Source organism: Fusarium poae, chromosome 3 (assembly GCF_019609905.1).
Source record: "Fusarium poae strain DAOMC 252244 chromosome 3, whole genome shotgun sequence".
NCBI classification, from domain to species: Eukaryota; Fungi; Ascomycota; class Sordariomycetes; order Hypocreales; family Nectriaceae; genus Fusarium; species Fusarium poae.
In genome coordinates this window covers 5,221,976-5,243,819 of record NC_058401.1, presented here as the reverse complement: position 1 = coordinate 5,243,819, position 21,844 = coordinate 5,221,976, and the positions used below count along the sequence as shown (strand labels likewise).

Below are 21,844 nucleotides of genomic sequence, written 5' to 3'. Positions count from 1 at the left end.
TGTGCTGTTGACTAACATTTAGGCCAAGCTTCGATCACACGGCGTCCCCACACACGACAGGGCCCTCGTCTGGTGTCTGTGTGACTTGATGAAGGGCGAGCAAGGGAGTTGATTCGAGGGCAGTCCCATGCAAGCCGGCTTCTCACCAAGAGCCCGGCACAGGCTCAGCCACTAGCGACTCGTCATTGAATGTTATCACTTTCTTGGGACCTCAGGGACCTTCACTGGCCGAGTTTGCTGAATGGAAAGGTGCAGGCTGCTGGAGGGAAACAAGGTGGTGATAGGCATGCTACGGTCTCAACTCTGACATTGGCATCGCGAACTCCTGCACTTCACAAGGGAGTTGACATTCTTGTAAATGTAGGTGGCGCTACAGGTCTGGACTCCTGCGTGTGTGCGTGTCGCGTATGCGCAGCCATCCATCCTTGCATCGTTCTTGAATGCTTCAGTTTCCTCCTCAAATTTCAGTGGCTTACCTCGTCTGAAGGGCCATCACGAGATACGCCACTCGTTCCCGCTGACTGCCCTCGCTAGACAATAAATCGAAGCTTCTAGCCATTGTTAAGATGATTTATGCTATTGCTACTACTTAGCCCTATCCGCATCTAGTGCAACAGCGGATACCAGCTAAGAGCACAGTAGGGCACGTCGCTAGCAGCGGTTGGTATCTGATGAAAGCTCCATATTGTCTTGGGCGCTGACTCAACCGACGTGTGAGAGCTGCAACAGCGAGACTTGCCTATCCTCTTGTCTCAATTAATCATATTCAAACGTTTGCCTTGTGACATTTGCATTGCCTTTCAAACAAAGGTCTTTGCATAAAATGAGTGGCTAGAGACCAGTACTCGGCCTTTCAGCTGCCCTTGAATTTTGCAAAGTCCACAGAGCATGCCACGACAGCATGGTTAATACGACTTGTAACAGCATATCGATAGGGCCTAATGAAGCTGCTTAGTATGGCCACATATACATAATTCCTGAAGATATTCACTCCCCGCTGAATCAGACCAGGTAGCTCTCCTTAATTGAGCGGTCTACTATTTGTCTTATATATGCGAATATTGCATGTTGAAGTGTTTTGAAATATATAAGTAAAAAAAGTATAATTCATTAGAAGTTCTCTTCAAGAGTTTGCGTTTATTGAAGGTAATCGCACTTGGAGTACACGAAACGTATATATAGCAGACGAACCTCGCAGGAAAAGATCGCCATAAAATTCATCATTAACGGCCGGATGAATAGAGCTTATATGTGGCATGTTTGAATTTCCTCACTGCTGATCTAGCATAGTAGAATCGTATTTCTTCGTTTTTACACCTATATATGGAAAGACAAAACATCACGTACACAGGGATCGTTCACTAGAAAACATATATGGGTGTTACTCATACGTCATTAAATATATGCAAGCAGCGCTGTCTACTTTCAATGTCATTTCCTTTTAACTATCGTCTCTCTCAGAGCAGTTTAGCGATAAACTTCCCTCCTCGCATCATCAGCATAGACTATCTCTTGTGTTTCTCCACGCGGTTGCTCAATGAAAGCAATCTCCTCTCCACCTCGCATCGATTGATTGTAGTACCGCTCCACAGGCCGCGTGCTGTACTCTTGTCTGACAACCCCTTGTTCCGCAGTCAAGGCACCGTATTCTCGCCCGTACGGTTGTGCGGCTTCACGGCGATTCTCTGGGTGGACACTGGGTGCATATTGACGTACGGGTACCTCGGGTCGCACGCTCTGCACTCGGCCATAGTCCCGGGCGACTTCATAGCGAACAGGCTCCGCAGGTCGCACACTGGACGGCCTTGTAATATATTCCCTTGTCCCGTCTTCCAAACGACGTCGTTCTGGAGGTGCCATCACCTCAACAAATTCTCCTGGGTGTCCCAATGGACGTGACGGCTGTTCGTGCAGCCGCTGGTCTCTATAATCTCGCGAGATGTACTCTGGCTGTGTAACAACCCGCCTAGGCATATACGATGGTGACCGTCTGCGATATACTGCCCCGCCCTCATCATATGTTTCTGTCCCTAGGGGCCTTCGAGGTGGAGCCCGTTCGTAAATAATTTCAGGCTCCCCAGATCGAGCGTGGGGTGCGGCGGACTGCCGAATAATCGTCGGACGAGGTGGTTCAATATACTCACGCCCGTAGGCATCTACGATGATACGAGTAGGTGGTGGCCGATGAGGTGCCATAAAGACATCACCTTCTCCCCTCAACGCGGAAGGAGACGCTTCATGTCCTAGGTAGGGCCAAGATGGGCGTTGTTGATAAGTGTCGTGGGGACGAACCTGAGGACCGGCCGTTCCGCCAACCGACTGTCTCTGATGGTGAGCTGAAATGAGCGGAGACTGCTCAACGGCATATGATCCTCCTTGGACATATCGATCGTCGGCAAACTCTCGCCTATAGACAGTACCTCCGGGAATGGCAGTGCTTGTTGCACGCTGGGAAGGGAAATCTACTCTTTCATAACTTATTGGCATTCGGTCATCTCTCTCCTGGCGGCTGTGCGAAGGTTCTGGCAGATATTGAGTAGGGCGTGGCTCGTAACGGATTTCTTCATAGCCAGGTTCATCTGGCTGCTGTTGAGTGTACCTTTGACGTTTATTTGGACGAATGTAGGATGGGGCATTCAAGGGTGATGGAGAACGAGGTTCTGTTTTGATATAAGGGGTTGGTTCAGCGTCTGGCGCTTGCCTGTCAGCCTTTCTCTTCTTTTTCTTTGCCTTCCGCTTTTCTTTTTCTGAAGCCTGTCCACCTTGAGGCGAGCTCTCAGGACTGGTCACAGCAATTGGTTCATTTCTGAGAACAGCAATTTGGGCGGGTGTACCCGTTGACGAGGTTGAGGTGGCTTGAAGAGCTAGGGGCCGTCGCCTAGCATTTGCTAATGGCGAAGCGTGGGCATCGGGAGACGACCTGGCGTTGATTCTCCTCAGCGGAGAGGCGGGACGGCTGTCAATATGTTGTTCACGGGCTGGCTGCTGAATTGCAGATCCATAATCGCCCCTATGCCTATCGATATCCAAATTACTTGGACTTTGTCTAGCACTTGCATCCTGCCCAAGGCCAGCCCTGTCTTCATTGTAAGTCGTAAGGCCAGGAACTTGCCCAGGTCGAGTGACACTATCAAAGCCAAAGCTACCAGCAAAGTTTGCTGGATTCGAATACGCCTGTTGATTTTGAGGCTGGCTCCGCATGTCCGGATGAATTTGTTCAGCATCAGTCGGTCGGTTTTTTAAAATGGCATTGCTGTGGTAGTTTATAGGCGGTCGCGGTTCCGAAGCGGGCACTTGTGCGTCTTCGGATTCGTTACGAATTCGGGAAGTCAGAACGGAGGACGGCGTGTTGTGCTGCGACGAGTAGAAAGTGTTATCATCGAAAGAGTCACTTGCATTGTCAGTATCAGCAGCAGGAACAGTAGTGTCAGGCCCTGTGGTACTCTGAACGCGTGTCAAAGCTTCAGATAAAACCTGATTAAGATCGAATTCAACAATAGGCTCTCCTTGAGCTGCGCTCTTGGTGGTAGCCTTTTTTTGATCAACCTCGTCTTTCAAAGCACGCTCCAGCTTTTGTCTCTGCAATCGCAACTCTGCTTTAACCAAATCTTCAGACTTCTCTAGGAAGATTGGATTAATCTCAGTAAACCCTGCCCCGGATGGTTTGCTGTTCTTTGCAGTGCTACTGGAAGCAGGGGTCGAAATGCCAACCTGATGTTGCTTGTCTGACTGGTTGTTTGACACGCCATGCGAACTGGAGGTATCTATCGGTCGGGTGGGAGGAGAGTTTGCAGATGTATGGATGTTAGAAGGTTTGATGGTCGGATGTTGACCAGAAAGAATGGCATCCCGCAAGTGCACGATCTTCTCGTACTGCTCGATCTGGTAGCGCTGATCATCAGCCAAGCCAGACAGCACATTCCTGCTAACAAGAGTCCCTTGAACAGAAATCTCTTGGGCCATAACGGCAACACGTGTATGATAGTCTACACGTCGCGATACAAACTGACACCAAATAAAGAAGCAAGGATAAAAGGGATCAACGTCGCGTTAGCTCAGTGAATTTCGAGCAAAGAAAGAAAGAAAAAAAAACTCCCAAGAAAACTCCACACTCGACACAATACAACGTAATGTAAACCGAGAAAATACTCCGATTAGGTGCCCAGCGACAGTACGGTCGTTGACCAAGAAAATGCTGTTCAAAAGCTTGGAGGTCTGTGCAGTATGATAACGGGATGGTTTTAAAATATGAGCTTGGAAGCGGCAGTACCGTGGTAGGCGCATTGACTTGACGCGGCGCAAATAATTAGGCGGTGTAGCCGGCAGAATTCGCATGGAGCCCAGGATGGAATTCAGTCTTTAACAGTGGATTCACTACTACCTATAATCAAAGTCAGTCACTTCACTTCGCTTGTAAACAAGTCACTGTTCTATACCTTTATTCAAGGTATTCCAGGAAACTCACACGGCACTCAGTACACTACTGCATTGACTGGGTTTTCTATATCCCCAAGAGTCTATACCGCATGTACCAGTGAGAGTCGGTGATGTCAAAGCCATAGCCGTTACTATTAGCTATGGTATACACAAAACGAATCCGCTGTGTCTTGAGTTTGGTTTCGTGACAAACTAAATACATCATATCATGGAGATAAGAAGATCGGTTATTACCGTGAAAGAGAATTGCTTCGAAACTTTATTGTGCCCTGACTTAGAAAGGGTTGGATCATTCTAATATGAGGCTCAGTATAAAGACTACTAATTCGAATTTCCAGCCCCAGTTGGAAGTTAGGAACAGGCCCTTATTAATCGGATCCGGACCACAAGCTGATCGCTATGCATTATTCAGCCACACACGCCGTAAGAGTCATTGGGCCAGGAGTAACGTATCAACGCATACAGGTCAATCGAGACAAAGTGCTGTGCAGTAGTTAGACTGACTATCGATTACCCCCATTGGCTTTATCCATTAGCCCCAGATCGTCGTTGCCCATAAAATCTATTTAAACTATCTTTCGTCTCTCTGATAGCCATTCGATGTACCAATTACGACCACGTTTTCCCGCATTATCATCACTCAAGCGTCTATCTAAACCTTCACTACCGGCTTCTTCTTTATTGCTTAACTCAAATTCGGCAACTCGCAGTCCTCACCCCGCAAAACACAACCCCAGTTTCAACACTCAAGCTTATTCCAAGTTCAGCATGGGTAGCACTCAGGACATGATCCCGGGAAAGCCGGTCCTATTCTTGTTAGACTCTTCCTTTCTTCGTTCATGACGCTGTGGCTAATTTCAATACAGTGATATTGACAACTGCCTCTACCCGAGAAGTAAGCTTCAGCAAAAGTAGACATCCAGTACAGTTTCAATCTAACAGTGCGCGCACAGGCTCCAAGGTCCATGACCTGATGGCTGATCTCATTGACGAGTACTTCTCAAAACATCTGGAGCTTCCTTGGGATGAAGCGGTCAAACTGCACAAGGAGTATTACACCAACTATGGCCTGGCCATTGAAGGACTCGTGCGACACCATCAGATTGATCCGCTCGACTACAACGCGAAAGTGGATGATGCTCTACCCCTCGAAGGCATCATCAAGCCTAATCCTGAGCTACGTGAGCTTCTCGAGGACATCGACAAGTCCAAGGTTATCGTGTGGCTTTTCACGAACGCCTATGTAAACCATGGCAAGCGAGTGGTCCGCCTCTTAGGCATTGAGGACATCTTTGACGGCCTCACTTACTGTAACTATGCAGAGCAGCCCATGCTCTGCAAGCCTGACCCCCGCATGTATGAGAAGGCCATGCGCGAAGCGGGTATCGAACGAGTGGAGGATTGTTACTTTGTCGGTAGGTTTCCTCGTGTCTATGCCACGACCTTGTCTAACCTTCATAGATGACTCCGGCTTGAACTGCGCAAAAGCAAAAGAATTCGGCTGGACTGCAGCCCATCTTGTCGAGGAAGGAGTGCCTGCCCCCAAGACTCCAGTTTCGCAATACCAGATCCAGCACCTGCGAGAACTGCGCAACATCTACCCCCAGTTCTTCAAGTCTACATCCAACTAAATCATATATAGAATTGGAGTCAGGCGTCCTTTACGAGCCATATGGCGTGCAGCGGATTATGGGATAAAATAATAGATAGATGGTGGCGTTCCAGGTGCTCACTAGGTTGAGATACCTTTGTATTAGGAACGTTGAACGAACATATCAAAAGCTCGTTTACACAAACTGAACTACCTTGTTTCCGCCAGTTTTCCGAACTCCCTAACTCCGCGCTGTAGATCGATAAATGGTTCAAAGCTGTGATCAAGGTCTTCGGATGCTGCGAATCACACCATCTAGTTCAGCCAGTATCTGATCTTTCTCTTTGATCGCTTCTTGACGTTGGGCTTCGGCGACCTTTAGATCTTCTTCGAGCTCCTTTATGTATCTCTCTTGGTCCATCTCACTGTTGTCTAGGCCAGGAAGTGACGATATAAGCACCTCGATCTGCTGCTCCTTGATAATGAGATCCTGAGCTAGCTCTACCATACCAGCACGGAATTCGTCTGGAGGGAGGGAATCGACTGGTTAATAGTTAGTGACTTTATCTTTACAGGGGGGTTGTGGTCGCATACCCTCTTTTGGGATATCTTTGACTTCGCGGATTTTATCATTTGGACCAAGGATTTCAAGGTCATGTCGCTTGTTTACATAGTGAAGACATGCGACAAACTGTTGGGCCAGCTACAGAACAAACATATCAGCAAAGATGCATCAAAGAAAAAAAGGCCTAATACAAACCTGATCTAAACCATCCTGGAGCTGCGTTAAGCGGTCACCCATGATTACGGCTGTTGAGCTCGGGAACTTTATTAAACAAAGCCTCTGTAACAAGAAGATTGTCCTGAGCTTCACTCATACTTTGCCTTAGAGGAATGCCCCGTCACGTGGAGATGTGACGGAAGTCGGGCAATCAACAATCCGCCGCGAAGTTTGGACAACTAGGTACCTAGGTACCTAGGTAGTAGCTCCATCGTGCCGGGGCTAGGGGGTGGGTTCCTTGCCTTAGGGAAGTGAACACCGTTGTCTCTGGCAAACTATGACATGATTGGCACGGCATGGTCCAAGTGGCATCAACACCACCTATGTTTGTTCTTTCTCAAGTTTATTCTCTCCCAAACTTACTTCACTTTTCATGCGATTTTCTCTTGTCTTCTTCTATTCTTCTTCTCAAACCCAACTTGAACAAAACCCTTCATTACATTATTTGCCATTGATTAATCATTTACCATGTCTACTCCCCCTCCTCAGCCTGGCCCTCAGCCTGGGCCCGGCCAGATTCCCATGCCTCAACCCGGACAACGACCAACACCCGAGCAAATCCAGGCAATGCAGCGTCAACTTGCCATCGACGCCGAGAAGAACGGCATGACTGTCCCGGAGTTTATTGAACACATCAAGCGACAGGCCCAAGAACAAATGCGCATGCGAGCGCAACAGGCACAGCAGCAAGGCGGTGGTCATGATCATGACCACTCTCACGCTCACCCTCACCCACAGCAGCAGCAGGGTCGCTCCCAGCCTATCACCCCAGGACCTCCCAACCCAAAAGCCCTCGCTCTCGCTGCATTCCTCCGTGGCCAGGATCTCAAGCCCAGAACAGTTATCCTGAACGGCGAGCGAAAGGACATGTTCCGAGGTATGTGCCAGCGCAATGATTTGGCATGGTTCAAAACTAACACCACGCAGTCAAGCGAGCCCTCCGAGCCCTCCAGTCCCCCGCTTACGAGAAGGCCCGTAAGAAGAACCCCCTTCTTCCCGAAATCACCGACCGAGCCTCTCTCGAGAACACCTTCAAGTTGCTGCCTCTGAGTATGCTTGCGCTTCGAGTTTCGAAGATTGAGCCCCAAGCAGGCCCCAATGGCAAGAAGCCTAAGCGTGTCAAGGGTCAGTGGACTGTCAAGGTCGAACCACAGCAGGAGGCACAAGACGACATGTACTATGCTTGGTTGTGGGAAGGCAGTCAGCTCAAGCGAAAGATTTATGCTGGTCTCGCCCTCCTCGCCATTTTTGCTATTGTCCTGTACCCTCTTTGGCCTCTGGTGTTGCGCCAAGGTGTCTACTACCTCAGTTGGGGTCTCCTGGGTCTCCTTGGACTGTTCTTCCTCATGGCCATCTTCCGTGTTATTCTTTTCTGCATCACATATTTCACCAACTCTCCTGGTCTTTGGCTCTTCCCCAATCTGTGGGAGGACGTTTCTTTCATGGACAGTTTCAGACCTGTTTGGGCTTGGCACGAGGTCAGTAACACCACGATTCAAAGTGAGATGACAAAAACTAACAAGAATGTAGACTGAGAAAAAGAAGAAGAAGAAGAAGTCGACCGCGGCTGTCCCTGGAACCAGCGTCAACCCTGCCTTGGCAGGCGCCACTGGTCTTGCGCCCACCAGCGCAACCACAACAGGAACAGACACTCAGGTTAAGACTGGCGACGTGCAGCAAAGGCATTACGAGGCACCCAGAGTCGAGGAACTTGAGGACGATGCTTGAGTGGTGTAGCAGAGTGTGTTTCGATGACGGCGTTTTGAAAGTTGTAATAGTAGCATGGTATCTCTCTCTACATTTCGGACCACAATGAAAAGAACAAGCAGCTTTTGTGAGCGCAGACATGAATTATGTGTTTGGGTGAATGATTGTCGAATTTCTATATTATAAAGCAAACCGAAGCACCTCGCCGGCAAGTATCCATCCCTTGAAATAGCAATATCGAGTCGCCTCGCTCCCCTCCTCTCATTGCAAGAGAGCCTCTACAGCGCCTTCAAGACGCAAGCAATCGATCCTTGCACATTGCATAGTTTCCGCAACCTCTGTGTCGTCTTTAGAACCCCTCCACGGCTACAACGCCAGGTGTTTCCAGAAGAAGGTGCCATCTTTGAGCTCACCGTTGGGACTTAGACCATATTTGGGGATCTGGCCAAGCTCAACATACCCGAGCTTTTTGTATACCTCTTCTGCAGGGCTCCCCGTCTCAGTATCAAGAAGGAGAATAGTTCGCCCTCTCTTTGTGGCCTCGGTCTCGAGCGCGGACATTAGAGTCCTGGCACCTCCCCTTCCGCGGAAAGCCTTGTGGACAAGCAACTTCTCGACGACGCCGCGGAACAGTCCTGTTTCTGAAGAAGGCATGTAAAGCATGACAACGCCCATAACGTCGGGCCCTTTCGGGCGAGCTCCTGGTTCCGTCTCGTTGAGAAGGATGAAGATGAGTCGTTTCTCGTCTGCAACTTCGGCGATGCGCTCTTTCCACCATGCAAGAAGCTTCTCATGAGACAAAGGCGGGAGGAATTCCGCAATGGTACGGTCGTGAGTGATACATGAGGCGTGGATGGCAGCAAGATAGGGAATCAAGTGGCCGTGTTGACCTGGCGAGAAGAGGGCCACTGTTCCTGACTCTGTCATTTCGACGACTGTTCCCACTTCTGTCATGTAGAAATTGTTTGATTATTCGGGTGGGCGGTTGTGTAAAAAGTTGCGAGGGACAGCGATGGTTCACAAGAGAATAAGTCGTGTCTCAGTAGTGTACAAAGCTTTGTTGAGTACCGCATCTGATGGTGCAAGATTTGTTGCCTGAAAGCAGTATCGAATACTTTTACTTGGTATTGTCTGAACAAGATTAGATTCGGGTTATCCGATGTAGGAGGTCAAACTCAAGCTAAACTGACCTTCTTGGACTAAGTAGTCTACTCGTTTGAGGAGTGGGAGAGCTTTTAGGGTAGGAAGTTTTGGACAAGTTAAGTAAAGAAAGGTGCAAGTTTGTTTAGATGATGGCAAGTGAATCGGGTTAAGTTCAAAGATTATACCCCAGACTTTTCGAACCAAGTCTTGTTGATTAGGTAAATACAAGACAAGACAAGTTAATCACGATGTGATGACTAGTTACCTAGGTAGGCAGGTACCCAGATTAAGATGAGATGTGCTCGGTTCGGGTGTGATTCAGTGATTTCAACTTGTACCTGTCTGCAATATGCAGGGAATCTCCATACTAATCTCACCTCAGGAAAACCTGCAACCACTACAAGATAGAACCCTTTCCAGCGGGTTGGTGTCGACCCTGAGGATGGACCCATTTAAATTGATGGATGCTACTCTGTACTGTACCGCCGCGCCGGGTAATTGTAGGCAGTTTAACTAGGTAGGTATCTAACGTTAGGTACCTAGTTATCGCTTCCATCCTTTTAGTTCCCGTCATGAACCGACTTTGCCTTTTCTTTTTCGACACCCTCAAGGTCGAAATGGATGTATTGAATACTCTGACTTTCCCTTTCTTTACCCCGTGGGATCGTCAAGAGGGTTGCACGCCACGATTACCACTGATTCAACAGAATAAATGGCGCATTGACGGATCTGGCAGGTTCATTTAGATTGATGGGTTGGGTTGACTTGTAACAACGAGATAGGTACCTACCTACCTTAGGTAGTAGTTAAATCATGAACAAGACCACGACTCATCATTCATTCATGGGTTGATGAAACAAAGACGGGACGGGACGGGAGCTTCACAGCAGGTTTCCGGTTGCTAATTGGTATATGTATAAACAGTCACAGTGGATAGATAGCATGGATCTGTCGAATACCACGACAGCAAAGACAATATCAGCCCATCGTCAGCTGGTCTCTTTTTCTTACACCGAGTCATGCCTGGCTGTGTTTGTAAATGTTGATGTTGACTTTGCTTTGTCAGTTGACTGGTGATGAAGCTACCATCAGCGTCTAATACCAACAGGCTATTTATCTATTCACTACAAGACCTTCCAGAGAGTTAGAATGACCTGGTTAATCACAGTCGGTCGACTAGTGTAACGTACCGAAATGTACATGTGACAGTTCGGCAGATTGTTATTAACTTAACCTCATGGGTTTGCCTGCATCGGAGTAGTAGGGCTGTTCGGGTTTGAACTTCGGCAATCAACTGTGACTGTTTAACGCGGTCGAATGAATCCGATCACGGGGTTAATGGTTGATAGTAAAAGTTGACTCGATTTGACTCTTTGATCACCTATTCACGGTATTCCTATAACTATATATTCCAGAGGAGATTACAAACTTGTCAATTTTATCAAATAAAACAATATCCTATAAGTACCGCTACCAACTATACACAACTTTGAAAACCGTCAACATGTGCAACATTACCTGCACCATCACCAAATGCATGGAATGTTATGCAATACTTGAAAGGTCTTGGGGTGCTACGATACCCTGCCGGAGCATGACCGAGAATGGCTTCTGCAATACTAACCCTGATATATTTACAACTACAGTTTGGGGAAGCAGTGATAAATGTAGTGATTGCATCAAGAAGAAGGAGGAAGAGGAGTTGGAGGAGGCTCGGAGAGCGTGGGGTTTTGGTAGGTAGAGCGTTTTAATGCTTCGGCCATGAGGCTTCAAGAGTGTGATATGGCAGATATATCAAGATGCCAACAGTTAGTAATAAGTAGTTTTAACTAGAAACACTGATTCAGTAACCTATTGGTGTACATGAACTAAAAGTGAATAGCTGCTCTTGTCCTCGGTAGTTAACTACCTGTTGTCTTGCTACAACTGTCTACATACGTAGTACATGGAGTTGTCCTTGTAACCCCACAACTCTTAGTCAATGTTCCAATGAATGGCACGAGATGCTTGCTCTTTTTGTCCAATGATGAGTATTTATAGATCACTGCATAGACAACAAACCATGGAAGTCCGGCTCTGGCCAAAAGTACGGATACCAAAGCTTCAGTGATTATCTATTGGCTGTCCACTTTACGCCCATTCCGAGACCAAATCGTCATCATTCAGCTCCCCTCCTCTCCCCCACTTCAGATTAGAGCTTCCAAGCTTAGCTCTCTCATGCTCATGGCGTCAGCTTGTCAGCATCACTGAGTGACAAACCCAACTCCATTCTTTTTTTTTTTGCTTAAATCCACTTGTCCCTTGGCTCAAGCTAGTCTATTCTATCATATACATTGTCTATTACCTATTCATAAGAGCATTTTGATTCCTGTTCTCACTCTTCCTACCCTGCATCTCACCGCCGAGGTCTTGGACACGTTGAGAATATGGACTTCTTCAAGAAAATCGGCGAGCATGTTGAGAATGCTCTGAAAAAAGACGACGATGATGATGAGAAGCAGCAGAAGCAGCAGCAGCATTCTCAATCCCAGTCTCATGGGGGGCAAACCCAGCAATCCTATGGACAGCCCAACTACGGAGAACATAGCCAGCAATCTTATGGGCAATCCAGCTATGGGGGACAGGCCCAACAGTCATATGGGCAGTCCAACTATGGAGGTCAAAGCCAGCAGTCATATGGACAGTCCAATTATGAAGGCCAAGGCCAGTACGGCGGTGGTCAGTCGTATGGCCAGCCTCAAGGCTACAACGAACCACAAGGCCATGGTTATTCGCAAAGCCAGGGCCAATACGGGCAATCTCATGGGGGCTACGGGAACCAAAGCCAGTCCCAGGGAGGCTACAACAGGCCTGAGAGTAGTGGTCGCCCACAAGAAGAGGATAAGCATCATCAAGATAGCTCACACGATGCTGCCGCCCAGTATCTTCAGAGACAACAAGCTATTAACCGCTATCGTTCATTTGCTGGGGAATCTACGGGAAATGTGAAGTGGTATGTTGATGGTGCCTCGTACTTCTGGGCTGTCTCCCAGGCTATCGAACGTAAGTTTCAGCAACAAACAAAAATATTTATGGCAATCTCTAACATTATTTTCGTGTCAAGAGGCCAAAGAAAGTATCTACATCCTTGATTGGTGGTTGAGTCCTGAGTTGTATCTTCGTCGTCCCCCGGCCAAAAACGAACAATACCGTCTAGATCGCATGTTGAAGGCCGCCGCAGAACGAGGCGTGAAAGTCTACTGCATTGTGTACAAGGAGGTAGCAGCAGCTTTGTCGCTTGATAGCTCCCATACGAGGACTGCTCTTGAGGCACTTCATGAGAATATTCGTGTCTTCAGACATCCGGACCACTATCCCACAGGCTACGACTTCCAACGCGAATTAGGCAAGTCAGTCAAAGCCCTGACTAGTTTCGACTTGTTCAAGGCTTCGGGAGATGCCCTCAAGGCTGTTTACGGTACTGCTGGTGATGTTGTGCTGTATTGGGCGCATCACGAGAAGCTGCTGGTCATCGACAATGGAAAGATAGGTTTCATGGGAGGACTGGACATGTGTACGAACCCGCCCTTTTTACCAATAGGAATTTATGCTAACGAGATCAATCTTAGGCTTTGGTAGATGGGATACAAGCAGTAAGTTGCAGGTCTTCAAATATTCGTGGTTCATACTGACAAACTTGAACAGGCCACCCCATTGCTGATGCTCACCCGGGTAACCTGGATGAAATCATCTTCCCAGGACAAGACTACAATAACGCTAGGTACGTTGAACTACGAGATAAGACTGCAGTTTGCTAAATTTCTATACAGAGTGTATGATTTCGCCAATGTGAAGGACTGGGACCAGAACCAGCGTAAGTCAATTCTTCTCACAACTTTCACCACATGATAAGAATGACAGCTAATATGCTGTAGTTGATCGTACTAAAAGTTCACGCATGGGTTGGTCGGATGTCACTCTAAGCATGAATGGTCCCATCACTCGTGACATGGTTGACCACTTTGTTGATCGATGGTGAGAAATCGTATCGTATCGCCAAACTCGACAATAACTCACTGTGAATAGGAACTTTATCTTTAAAGACAAGTACAAAAAGAAGAACCCTGGAAAGTACCATGCGCTTGAACTTCCTCCACGAGGCCCTTCCGGTGGTGGAGATCGACGATCCAGAGGTGAAGACGACCACTTGGGTGGTTTGACCGAGCAATTCAGCCGTGGCATGAACAGACTCAGATCATTTGGAGAACATGATGCTCCGCGACACAGTGATCGCGAACACGACTCTCGAGGTGGCAATATGCCTCACATTCAGATGATTCGAAGGTATTTCATCTCACTTCCAATTGTTCCACAGCTAATAACATGATATAGCTGTGCTGAGTGGTCATCCGGCCATCCAATTGAGCGTTCTATCCAGACTGCCTACATCCAGTCGATCAGCGATGCCAAGCATTTCATTTACATTGAGAACCAGGTATACCGCCCCATTCTTTGGCAAGCCTGTACTGACATTCTAGTTCTTCATCACTGCTACCGACGACAAGCAAAGGGTTGTTAAGAACAAGATCGGTGCTGCGTTGGTAGACCGGATCATCCGTGCCGATCATGAAGGCCAGCCATTCCACGTCTGGGTTCTTATGCCTGCAGTCCCAGCATTCGCTGGCGATCTTCACGATGACGGCGCTCTAGGAACCCGAGCTATTATGGAGTTTCAGTATGACTCTATCAGCCGTGGTGGCTACAGTATCATCGAGAAGCTTCTTAAGGCGGGCATTCGTGATCCTAGTAGATACATCGGCTTCTACAACCTTCGCAACTTTGACCGCATCAATACTTCCAAGACAATGGCCGAAGCAGAAGCCCGCACTGGCGTCTCTTATGAAGATGCTCGAAAACAGAAAGATCGTGAACTGGGAGGTTACCCAGACCATAGCTCTGAAAGGGCGGCGCCTGAGGAATACCAAGGGAGCCGTGGCGATTTCTCCAGTCCTCGACAAAGTGGCGGTTACCAAAGCCGAGAGTACGGAGGCCGATCCGAACGAGACGAGTACCATCAGGGATCTCAACGTGGCTACAGTGGCAGTAACAGAAGACAGGACGAGGACCAGCGCGGGGGACATTCAGATTCCAGGTACGGCAGACGCGGTAGTGATAGCGATGACGATCGTCGGGGAGATTACAGCCGTGGAGGACACTCTGAATACCGCGGAGGCAACAGGAGAGGCAGCGATAGCGACGGTGACCGACGGGGAGATTACAAACGTGGAGGCAACAGGCGAGGCAGCGATAGTGATGATGACCGACGTCGTGACAACTATGGCCAACCCCAGGGGGATCCTTACGGGCATCCACGAGCTGACCCAAGCTTTGCAAGACAAGGAGGTTATTCTCAACATGACTCCGAGTCTCAGTACAATAGACGCAACGATGATAGCGATGATGAAAGGAGAGGCGGCAACTATGGAAGACAGCCCCAGCCTGATCCTTATGGTCACCCTGGAGCCGATCCTCGTTTTGCAAGGCCACAAGGAGGCTACTCGCAACAGGGCTATGGTGGTGGACGAGATGAGTATCAAGGTGGTTACTCGCAGCAAAGCCACGAAGGTCGTTCTGACTACGACCGACCCCCTCGCCAGGAATATTCCAGCTCTTCTCGCTACGATGATCGACCGCAGAGTCAGGAATATCAAGGACAAGGACGCTACTCCGGCTCTTCAAGCCACGACAACAGACCTCAGCAGCAATCTTACCAGCAGTATCAGCAGGGAGCAAACCAAGTGGCGGACCGCACTCTCGATACCATCAGTGCTTGCTACATGGACCAAGGTCCTCGTGTCACTGATCTTCGCTGGGAAGGCAGCCCCGAGGATGAGATCAACGCTTTTGTTTCTGAGGAGTTGTACATTCACAGCAAGTTGCTCATCATCGACGACCGTCTCGTAATTTGTGGTTCAGCCAACTTGAACGATCGTTCCCAGCTCGGAGATCATGACTCTGAAATCGCCGTGGTTATCGAGGACCCCACCCCTTGCGAGTCTTATATGAATGGACGTCCATACACGGCCTCTCGTTTCGCCGCTTCTCTGCGTCGATACCTCTTCCGCAAGCATCTAGGCCTCATCCCCAACCAGCGCTGGGACCAGCCTGATCAGAACTGGACGCCTGTTGATCGCGACCCCAACAGCTACGACTGGGGTTCCCCGGCCGATCTCCTCGTCCGTGATCCTCTGCACCCAGACTTTCACCGTCTCTGGACCAACACAGCTCGTGTCAACACTGAGACATTTGACCGGGCATTCCACCCTGTTCCCACTAACAAGGTTAGAACCTGGAAGGACTACGACTCCTTCTTCAGTCAGTACTTTATCATTCCAGGCAAGAAGGACCAGGATATCAAGGCGGAGATGAAGAAGGGCAAGGTTGAGTACGGCCATATCGTGCAGTCCGAGTTCCCTGGTGGTGTACAAGAAGTGAAGCAATGGCTTTCTCGCATTCGTGGCACGCTTGTTGAAATGCCTCTTGATTTCTTGGTCGATGCTGGAGATATCGCAAAGGAAGGTTTGGCGCTCAACAGTCTCACTGATGTGCTTTACACTTAATTCGAGTTACATATCAAAGGTGTCTCTTGGGCAAGGGAATAATACATTGAGGCCCTTTTCGATAGTCAGGTTAACTATAGGTGAACGAATATGCAAAACAACATGGTTTTCATTGCTTGGGCTGTAGAAGATTTCCCCTGCCGTTAGCTACTACTGCCTTCTTCGACCAAGACAGAAGCTAAAATAAAGCAATTGTGTAGAGAACTCAATTGTATTGATATGGTCTTTGGTTGATACAAGGATAAATGACACACAAAAGCAAATGATATTCCCACTACCGCGGCAACAAATTCAAAGCAATAGCTATCAAACCAGAACTCCGCAATTCAATAACACATTGCCAAAACATCCTATCGCGACCCGTCCCAGAAACCCCTTTATAATTGATCTTTTTAGTAGTAAGTGACACGACTCTGCTCTGACAAGAACCGATTCTTTTAATCGGACTTGGCGTTGCCATTCTGACCAAGGAGTCCATCCTTGAGACCCATGTTATCATCCCGGAAGAAAGTGCCGCGAGATCGTCGAGTGCGGTTACGGAACCAAGAGTAGAGGCCAAAACCAACAGCAAAGACAAAGGCAATGGACAAGAATGGGTGGTCGACAAAGTTCATCTTGATGTCAAAGAAAAACTTGGCGAAAGAGCCAATGGTGTACTTGGGAGAAATTGGGTTGGGGCCGTAGACGATTTTGTCAAGGGTGTCCATGATCGAGGTGTGGCTAACCATGATCTGGTTGCCGGTAGGAGTAGTGTCCCAGAACTTGTGTCGCTGCGAAATTGTCAGTACACGGCCAATCTTGACTGAGGTTGTGGAATCTTACATCTTCTTCGTTGATGATGACACGCTCACCGTCTCTCACGTCAAGGTTATAGGTGCTAGCAATCCACCTCTGCCAAAAGATGCCATCAACCCAGGCAAAACCAACCTCCTGGCGACGGGTAGAGTCCATATCAATCTTGATAGCCTTGGCATTGCGAAGACCACGTTGATCGTCACGGCTTTGAGCCTCTTCAATTCTCATCTGCTTGGCATCTCGGAGCTTCTTACGCTCGAGCTGAAACTCCTGAACCTGACGATCCACCCACTCATTTGCAGCGTTCTTGAGCTCCGAGATGGAGTTTTGAAGACGGTCTTCATCATCACGGTTAAGAATGGCAAGCACAACCAGCTTGTGGTTCATAATCTGCTTGGCGTTGATGGCAGTCATTTCAGGAACGAGAGGGAGCCATGTGGACTTCATCCACGAAACCAACGAATCGACATCTCTCATCTCATCGGGTGTGATAGGAGTATAGTAGGTCGCACGGCCCTCTCGGGAGACTAAGAGCCTGGGCCAAGTTGTGATCTTGAATCGGTTGTACAGCTCGGGGTCGCTTGTTTTGACGATCTTGCCTCGTCCGATAAGGTTGAGTGGTAGAGCGTCTAGTGCTTTGAAATCCTCGGTCGTAGTGGCGTGGTCATAGAAGTAAACAAACAAGACTTCCTCGGTCTTTTCGAGCTCCTTGAAGCTCTCGGCATCAACATCAAGAACGCCACCTGCAACCTCAAGCGCCCCCTCGGCATAAGCAACAAAGTCTCCGACCCCGCGAAGACCCTTGTACTCGGCCTTTTCCGCGCCGTTAACAAAGTAAATGGTCGGGAACGCCTTGACACCCATTTGTGTACAAAGCTTATGATCAGCCTCACAGTTGACCTCGCCGATGTTGAGTTTGCCCTGCATTTTCTTGGCCAGTTGTTGCCATGTGGGAGCCATGGCTTTGCAGTGAGAGCACCAAGGCGCGTAGAACTTGATGAACCAGGGATCCTTCGAGTTTGTAACCAGGGTGTCAAAGTTTTCGGGAGTCAGAGGAGCGCTGATACCCTCCAGGTTATACTTGGGTGTAGAATCCTGGGCCTTGGGTTTCTTAAGCATCTGACCGGTGCTGGGAACTTTCCAATCGGCACCAAACGGGTTCTTGTTCTCATCCTGAACGGTCTTCTCAATTGCCTCGGCCTTATCAGACTTGTCTTCGTCTTTGGGCATTTTGGTGACATCATCAAGAGATTTGTCTTCGGTTTTACTAGCTGGCTCCTCGGCAGCCTTCTCAGCAACGACATCGAGGGGCTTCTCAGCTTCAACCGCAGCCTTTACGGGTGCTTCTGCCTCCTTCTTCTCGACTGAAGACTCTGCAGGCTTCTCGTCAGTTTTTGGGGCAGGGAAGACCTTGTCACCAGGGTTAGGTAATTCAACGAGTTCGGGTCGACCAGGATGTGTTTTGGCAAGCGCTTTTTCGATCGTTGTCGTCAATACTGTCATATTCTTAATTCCGCGTAAGGACTCAAACACCTTGCCATCTTCGTAGAGGATTGAAGTCGGGTATGACTGGATTTCATGCTCCATACAGAAGTCATAGTAGGCAACACAGTTTACAGTGCCGAAAGCAAAGTCGTAATACTTTGTGAATGTGGCTTCCGGATCGTCGACTTGGGGCTTCGAGGTATAGTAGAATTCGTAGAGAGTCTGGAAAGTCGGGGCAAACCTGGTACAGTGCTTGCAGTAGGGACTGAGATCTCGTAAGTACACCAACCATGGCCAATTGCAGATGCAACGTACCTAAAGTGTTTGACCATTAGGAACTTGTTCTTCTTGGTCTGTTCCTCCCAGTTTGCAGGAGTCAATTCAAGCAATGACGGTACCGTCTTCCCATTAAAGACTGAAGGCTCTGACACGGGATTCTTGATCTCGTCGGCCAGAACAAACGCCGACAACCCCGCGAGGGTCGCGAGCGGAGAGAAACGCATGCTGGGCTAGAAGTGCCGGGGCAGGTATGAGATTTGTAAATCGCCGGAGGGTCGTAGAAGTGGTCGGTTGCAGGACGTCCGTATTCAAATATTTGCCGAGACTCGAGGAACAAGGTAGGCTATGCAGAAAAACGCGAGACAACAAGAAGCAGGCAGTATCGGGCCAGATTATGTGGTAGAGTGATTAGCCACTGGCGATCGTCTGGGGGTCAAGGCTCAGGTTGGTTGAAGTTATACCAGATACATAAAAGAAAAAGAGGGAACGACCAGAAAACAATCGTACAATCGCGCTCACCAGGCGCGAAAGTAGATGGTGATGACGAGGAGCAAGAATAAGAATAGAGGAAAAGGAACAAAGAGGAAGAGAGACAGAGAGAGTTTACTTAGTCTAGTATTCAGGAGGCGCATTCAACTTCGAGACCACGTTCTGTATCGGAATTCGACGCCACAGGAGAGGACCCTGCTAAGCCACTCCACTTCCTCCACTGAACCTGAACTTGCGGGAGCTTGCCGCTTGTCCATCTTGGGTTTGGGAGATTTTGCTCCAAGTGAGTTGATGGTAAGCTTAGATACCCACGTTCAAGGAAGCTTACCTAGGTATTAGTCTAGTTAACTAATGTAGGTATGCAATGGCTTTTCATCGATATGTGTTCACTTTTGCATTTGTAAGTGTTGATATTGAAGTTTACCAGTTCGCCAATAGATTATCAGTGGTACCTGCCTTAATAAGTTGCGTCCCACTTGTAGGTTGATCAACGACAAGGGCAGGAGCTAATAAAGGAAGGGGAGCCTAAATAGAAGTAAAGATAGATAACTTTACGCAAACCATCATCTTAAAAACACAACGGGTTGAGGAATCTGATACCGTCAATTTCACTATAGTCAAGGGTATTATCTCCGAGATACACAGGCCAGATTTATTTCCCGACCTCGCACATGGTTCTTGCTTCACGAACAACCTTCCGGTCCATCACGAGCTTCTCAGCTGGCATTTGTTGGTGTGGTACAGTGCAAATTCAACCCCGTCTCGAATTCTTACAACTTTATCGTGGTGGTTTCCGTTCGACCAGATCAGTTCGGCAGACTTTATCGACGATACCAGACTCCCAGTTTGATACAATGGATCGTCCTGCCAAGCGTCAGCGATCAACAGAGTTCAAAGTCCATGCACCCGAATCACTACAGCGGTCCATAAGTCCCCCAAGAAAGAGGGCCCGCAAACCAGCTGCGATACAATCTCCTTGGCAGTTGACATGGATTCAGGACCTCCCAGAAAGTGAGAATAAGGATGCAGTGAGCCTTCGAGACTTATTGGGCGATCCCCTCATCTCAGAATGCTGGGAGTTCAACTTCCTGCATGACATTCCCTTTTTGATGAATGCATTTGATCCTGACACACGCCATCTTGTCAATGTTCACTTGGTTCATGGCTTTTGGAAACATGAAGATGAAAACCGCATAGCGCTGGAAGTAAGTCTAGCAGTAATTGTGGACGGAGCCTCCAAAACGTCGTCTCAAGGCTCGCGTATGGGCCACTTGCTAACTATAATCAGAATGCAGCTGCAGAATTCAAGAATGTCCGTATTCATATTGCTCCTATGCCTGAGATGTTCGGGACTCATCATTCCAAGATGATGATTCTGTTTCGACACGATGACACCGCCCAGATTATCATTCATACCGCCAACATGATCCCAAAAGACTGGACTAACATGACCAATGGTGTATGGAAATCTCCATTGCTTCCCAAAATTACAAACATTCAAGGCCTTACGTCCTCCCCAGACGACTTCCCTGTCGGTAGTGGAGATCGCTTCAAAATCGATCTTTTAAACTACCTGAGGTCTTACGATAAGCGCAAGATGATCTGTAAGCCTCTGGGCGACAGGCTCAAAGAATACGATTTCTCAACTGTCAAGGCCGCGCTCATCGCAAGTGTGCCGGGCAGGCACAATGCGCACGACATGTCGGAAACATCTTGGGGCTGGGCCGCTTTGAAAAGATGTCTGCAGCATGTCCCATGTCATCAACATGGTGATTCAGATATTGTCGTGCAAGTATCTTCAATCGCCACACTAGGACCAAAAGATGATTGGTTACAAAAGACCCTTTTCGATCATTTGGGTCGCTGTAAGAATACGAGTCTCGGGCGGCCCAAGTTCAAGGTTGTGTTTCCCACGGCAGATGAAATACGACGGTCGCTGGATGGATATGCATCAGGTCTTTCGATACACACAAAGATCCAATCACCACAACAAGCAAAACAATTGGAATATCTCCGCCCAATCTTTCATCATTGGGCCAACGATTCGCCTAATGGCGCCAGTGGGTTCAATCTACGTTTATGTCTCGAGTCACAATTAACGACTTGTAGAACTTTCCGACAGCCCCTCACATGAAAGTGGCCGCAAGAGGGCAGCGCCACATATCAAGACCTATATTCGATCAAATGAATCGTACATAGACTGGGGTCTTCTCACATCTGCCAATATCTCGAAGCAGGCCTGGGGCGAAGCAGCTCGTTTCACAGGTGAAATGCGCATCGCATCATGGGAGGTTGGAGTATTGATATGGCCAGAGTTACTCGAGCCAGGCTCAGTCATGGTAGGTACTTACAGAACAGATGTGCCGGACGTCGCACAAAGCTCAATGGAAGACGAAGAAAGTCTTCCCATAATTGGATTGCGAATACCGTACAACACTCCATTGCAACGCTACACGAGTGATGAGGTACCTTGGGTCGCGTCAATGTCACATACAGAGCCTGACTGGGCGGGGCAACCTTGGGGTTGATGGATGGGAT

General features: G+C 48.4%; 8 protein-coding genes across 8 annotated transcripts; 4 read left to right on the top strand and 4 right to left on the bottom strand.

Moving 5' to 3' along the window:
* Positions 1 to 1,467: 1,467 nt before the first annotated feature.
* FPOAC1_009164 (uncharacterized protein) lies at positions 1,468 to 3,963 on the bottom strand (the record flags this gene model as incomplete). The annotated part of the gene is made up of 1 exon (XM_044853594.1): positions 1,468 to 3,963. One exon carries the CDS (start codon positions 3,961 to 3,963, stop codon positions 1,468 to 1,470), a length of 2,496 nt encoding a protein of 831 aa, XP_044706264.1.
* A 1,074-nt stretch (positions 3,964 to 5,037) lies between these two features.
* FPOAC1_009163 (uncharacterized protein) lies at positions 5,038 to 6,068 on the top strand (the record flags this gene model as incomplete). Its single annotated transcript, XM_044853593.1, has 4 exons — positions 5,038 to 5,252; positions 5,304 to 5,332; positions 5,391 to 5,852; positions 5,899 to 6,068. The coding sequence occupies 4 exons, from the start codon at positions 5,038 to 5,040 to the stop codon at positions 6,066 to 6,068; spliced, it is 876 nt and encodes a 291-aa protein (XP_044706263.1).
* A 243-nt stretch (positions 6,069 to 6,311) lies between these two features.
* FPOAC1_009162 (uncharacterized protein) lies at positions 6,312 to 6,830 on the bottom strand (the record flags this gene model as incomplete). Its single annotated transcript, XM_044853592.1, has 3 exons — positions 6,312 to 6,571; positions 6,623 to 6,731; positions 6,789 to 6,830. 3 exons carry the CDS (start codon positions 6,828 to 6,830, stop codon positions 6,312 to 6,314), a joined length of 411 nt encoding a protein of 136 aa, XP_044706262.1.
* A 447-nt stretch (positions 6,831 to 7,277) lies between these two features.
* FPOAC1_009161 (uncharacterized protein) lies at positions 7,278 to 8,537 on the top strand (the record flags this gene model as incomplete). The annotated part of the gene is made up of 3 exons (XM_044853591.1): positions 7,278 to 7,686; positions 7,737 to 8,287; positions 8,340 to 8,537. 3 exons carry the CDS (start codon positions 7,278 to 7,280, stop codon positions 8,535 to 8,537), a joined length of 1,158 nt encoding a protein of 385 aa, XP_044706261.1.
* A 345-nt stretch (positions 8,538 to 8,882) lies between these two features.
* FPOAC1_009160 (uncharacterized protein) lies at positions 8,883 to 9,470 on the bottom strand (the record flags this gene model as incomplete). The annotated part of the gene is made up of 1 exon (XM_044853590.1): positions 8,883 to 9,470. The coding sequence occupies one exon, from the start codon at positions 9,468 to 9,470 to the stop codon at positions 8,883 to 8,885; it is 588 nt and encodes a 195-aa protein (XP_044706260.1).
* Positions 9,471 to 12,085: 2,615 nt separating this feature from the next.
* Positions 12,086 to 16,258, top strand: FPOAC1_009159 (uncharacterized protein; the record flags this gene model as incomplete). The annotated part of the gene is made up of 9 exons (XM_044853589.1): positions 12,086 to 12,701; positions 12,763 to 13,212; positions 13,268 to 13,291; positions 13,344 to 13,419; positions 13,469 to 13,512; positions 13,574 to 13,673; positions 13,725 to 13,982; positions 14,031 to 14,133; positions 14,177 to 16,258. The coding sequence occupies 9 exons, from the start codon at positions 12,086 to 12,088 to the stop codon at positions 16,256 to 16,258; spliced, it is 3,753 nt and encodes a 1,250-aa protein (XP_044706259.1).
* A 437-nt stretch (positions 16,259 to 16,695) lies between these two features.
* Positions 16,696 to 19,041, bottom strand: FPOAC1_009158 (uncharacterized protein; the record flags this gene model as incomplete). The annotated part of the gene is made up of 3 exons (XM_044853588.1): positions 16,696 to 17,028; positions 17,081 to 18,803; positions 18,854 to 19,041. The coding sequence occupies 3 exons, from the start codon at positions 19,039 to 19,041 to the stop codon at positions 16,696 to 16,698; spliced, it is 2,244 nt and encodes a 747-aa protein (XP_044706258.1).
* A 1,119-nt stretch (positions 19,042 to 20,160) lies between these two features.
* FPOAC1_009157 (uncharacterized protein) lies at positions 20,161 to 21,834 on the top strand (the record flags this gene model as incomplete). The annotated part of the gene is made up of 3 exons (XM_044853587.1): positions 20,161 to 20,511; positions 20,595 to 21,366; positions 21,416 to 21,834. 3 exons carry the CDS (start codon positions 20,161 to 20,163, stop codon positions 21,832 to 21,834), a joined length of 1,542 nt encoding a protein of 513 aa, XP_044706257.1.
* Positions 21,835 to 21,844: the final 10 nt, after the last annotated feature.